The 1,867-nt window shown below is 37.1% G+C and overlaps 1 protein-coding gene across 1 annotated transcript in view; it reads right to left on the bottom strand.

Moving 5' to 3' along the window:
* Positions 1-1,867, bottom strand: part of LOC107710195 (zinc finger MIZ domain-containing protein 1-like) — a 45,529-nt gene that overhangs the window by 26,762 nt on the left and 16,900 nt on the right. The window contains exons 2-3 of the mRNA XM_016514936.1: positions 486-604; positions 55-168 (exon numbers count right to left, since the gene is read on the bottom strand). Of these exons, the coding sequence (XP_016370422.1) occupies positions 55-168; positions 486-554 (183 nt within the window). The 5' untranslated portion in view covers positions 555-604. The remainder of the gene's footprint in view (positions 1-54; positions 169-485; positions 605-1,867) is intronic.

The raw sequence follows: 1,867 nt of genomic DNA, 5'->3' as shown, positions 1-1,867 counted from the left end.
ATTTTTGGGTGAACTATCCCTTTAAGTAGCTGAAACTGATTGATTTGACCTCACCGTTAGGCATCCCATCAGGCTTTGCTCAAAGGGCCGCTGAAACGCTCGTGGATCTCCACACCAGTCCAACAGCTCCGACGCCGCCGTCTGGAAATTTGCTGGATTTTGCAGGTGCTGAGAAAAGAAAATCACACTCAAACATTATGCTTGGAAAAAATATGTTTTGAGGTGTGAATGTGTGAAAGGCCCTTGAAATCCAAAAATATTCATCACTAGTCTACAGGAAAGTATTGTCTATTGTTCCTGGCAGTCTAATAACTGTGTTCAACCACAGCCCGTCTGCTCTCCAGGTGTCCTGTAGGGGGCGTCACAGCTCATGAATCTATTAAAACACTCTCAGAAGAGAGTGACAACTGGCCAGTGAGACGAATGGAGACCCTAAAGGTGTGTTTAAGGTCTGGGTTCTGTGGGGATCATGTGTTTTCTCTCACCTGTTTGATGCAGTGGAGCCGGTCGTTGGTTTGCTGGATGTGTCTGTCCATGGACGGGAAAGAATTCATCCTGCCAGACCGTCTCTGACCCTATCGCCCGGCCATCCAACGCTCAGACCCTGAAATCACACTCCATTTAGACACAATGCCAGATTCAGTGATCAGACGCACAGAGGCTTTTTGTCAGGCCAGACAGGAAGAAACCACCTAGCAACCAACTAGAACAGCCTAGTAACGACCTCACAACAACCACAATTTCTTGAAAAATGTGTAAAAATTAGTGATGCAACAACATTTTTAACCAAACCTAAAACAAATATTTTTAATAATCAATTAATTACGTTTATTTAATAATCGACACTCTAATTAAAACAGAGTTATGAACATTTAAACTGTGGCTAAAATAAAAACCTGTTTTAATGGCAGATTTATTCAAGCATACATTAAACAATGAAGACAACAGGTCAAGAAAAAATCTGTGATTATAGGTAAACTACAAAAACTAAAAGTATAACTTAAAAAAAAAAAAAACTTTTATTTTTGCTACTTAAATTAAAATAAACATTACCTGAAATAAAATCTAGAAAAAACTGAAAATAATAAATTTTGCTTGGCAATTAGCTAAAATTAACTATTTTCATTTAACCTGAAGTACTAAAATAACCAAAAACTATATATACTACACTAAATAAAAATGTATAAAAACTATTTAGACATTAAAAAAATCAAAAACTAATAAAAACGGCAAAAACACACAACAATGTTAATCAAATTAAAGTGAAAACAAAATATTCGAATAAAAATCTAATTCAAAATATTAACAAAAACTATAATAGTATGTCAATGATATTAAAATAATACCAGTAAAAATCAAATTAATTATAAATGCATGATTTATAATGCATATATTTCATAAAATGCTGTTCTCTAAAGATGTAATTTCTCCCCCGGCGTACTTTAGTTAGCATGTTTTCTTTATTATTAAGTAGTACATAAATGCATTTAGATAAACGTGTGTGTGTGTGTGTGTGTGTGTGTTTGAGCAGCAAGCATTTCTGCTGTAAAATAATGAAACTAGTTCAGAATATGAGAGCCGATTCCATAATCACATGATATTACAGCAGCGCGTCCCGTTTACATCATCCGTCTCAGACGCTGAGTGATATTTATAGTGTAAATGAACAGTATATGTGCAACTGCAGAGAGCCAGACTGGAGCATCCCAGAATGCACCAGCAGGAGTTTGGCTCACATGCGGGATCTCTCGCGTACTCACAACTATCAGACTGCGGGCTGCAGCGGCTGGAACACTTGCATAACTAACAGATGATGTGCCGAGACAGGCCACATCACACACACACACACACACACACACACACGCAC

The sequence above is a fragment of the Sinocyclocheilus rhinocerous genome, unplaced genomic scaffold, assembly GCF_001515625.1.
Source record: "Sinocyclocheilus rhinocerous isolate Xijiao unplaced genomic scaffold, SAMN03320098_v1.1 scaffold477, whole genome shotgun sequence".
Taxonomy (NCBI): Eukaryota; Metazoa; Chordata; class Actinopteri; order Cypriniformes; family Cyprinidae; genus Sinocyclocheilus; species Sinocyclocheilus rhinocerous.
The sequence above is the reverse complement of the archived record's forward strand: the minus strand, read 5'-3'. Positions and strand labels throughout refer to the sequence as shown.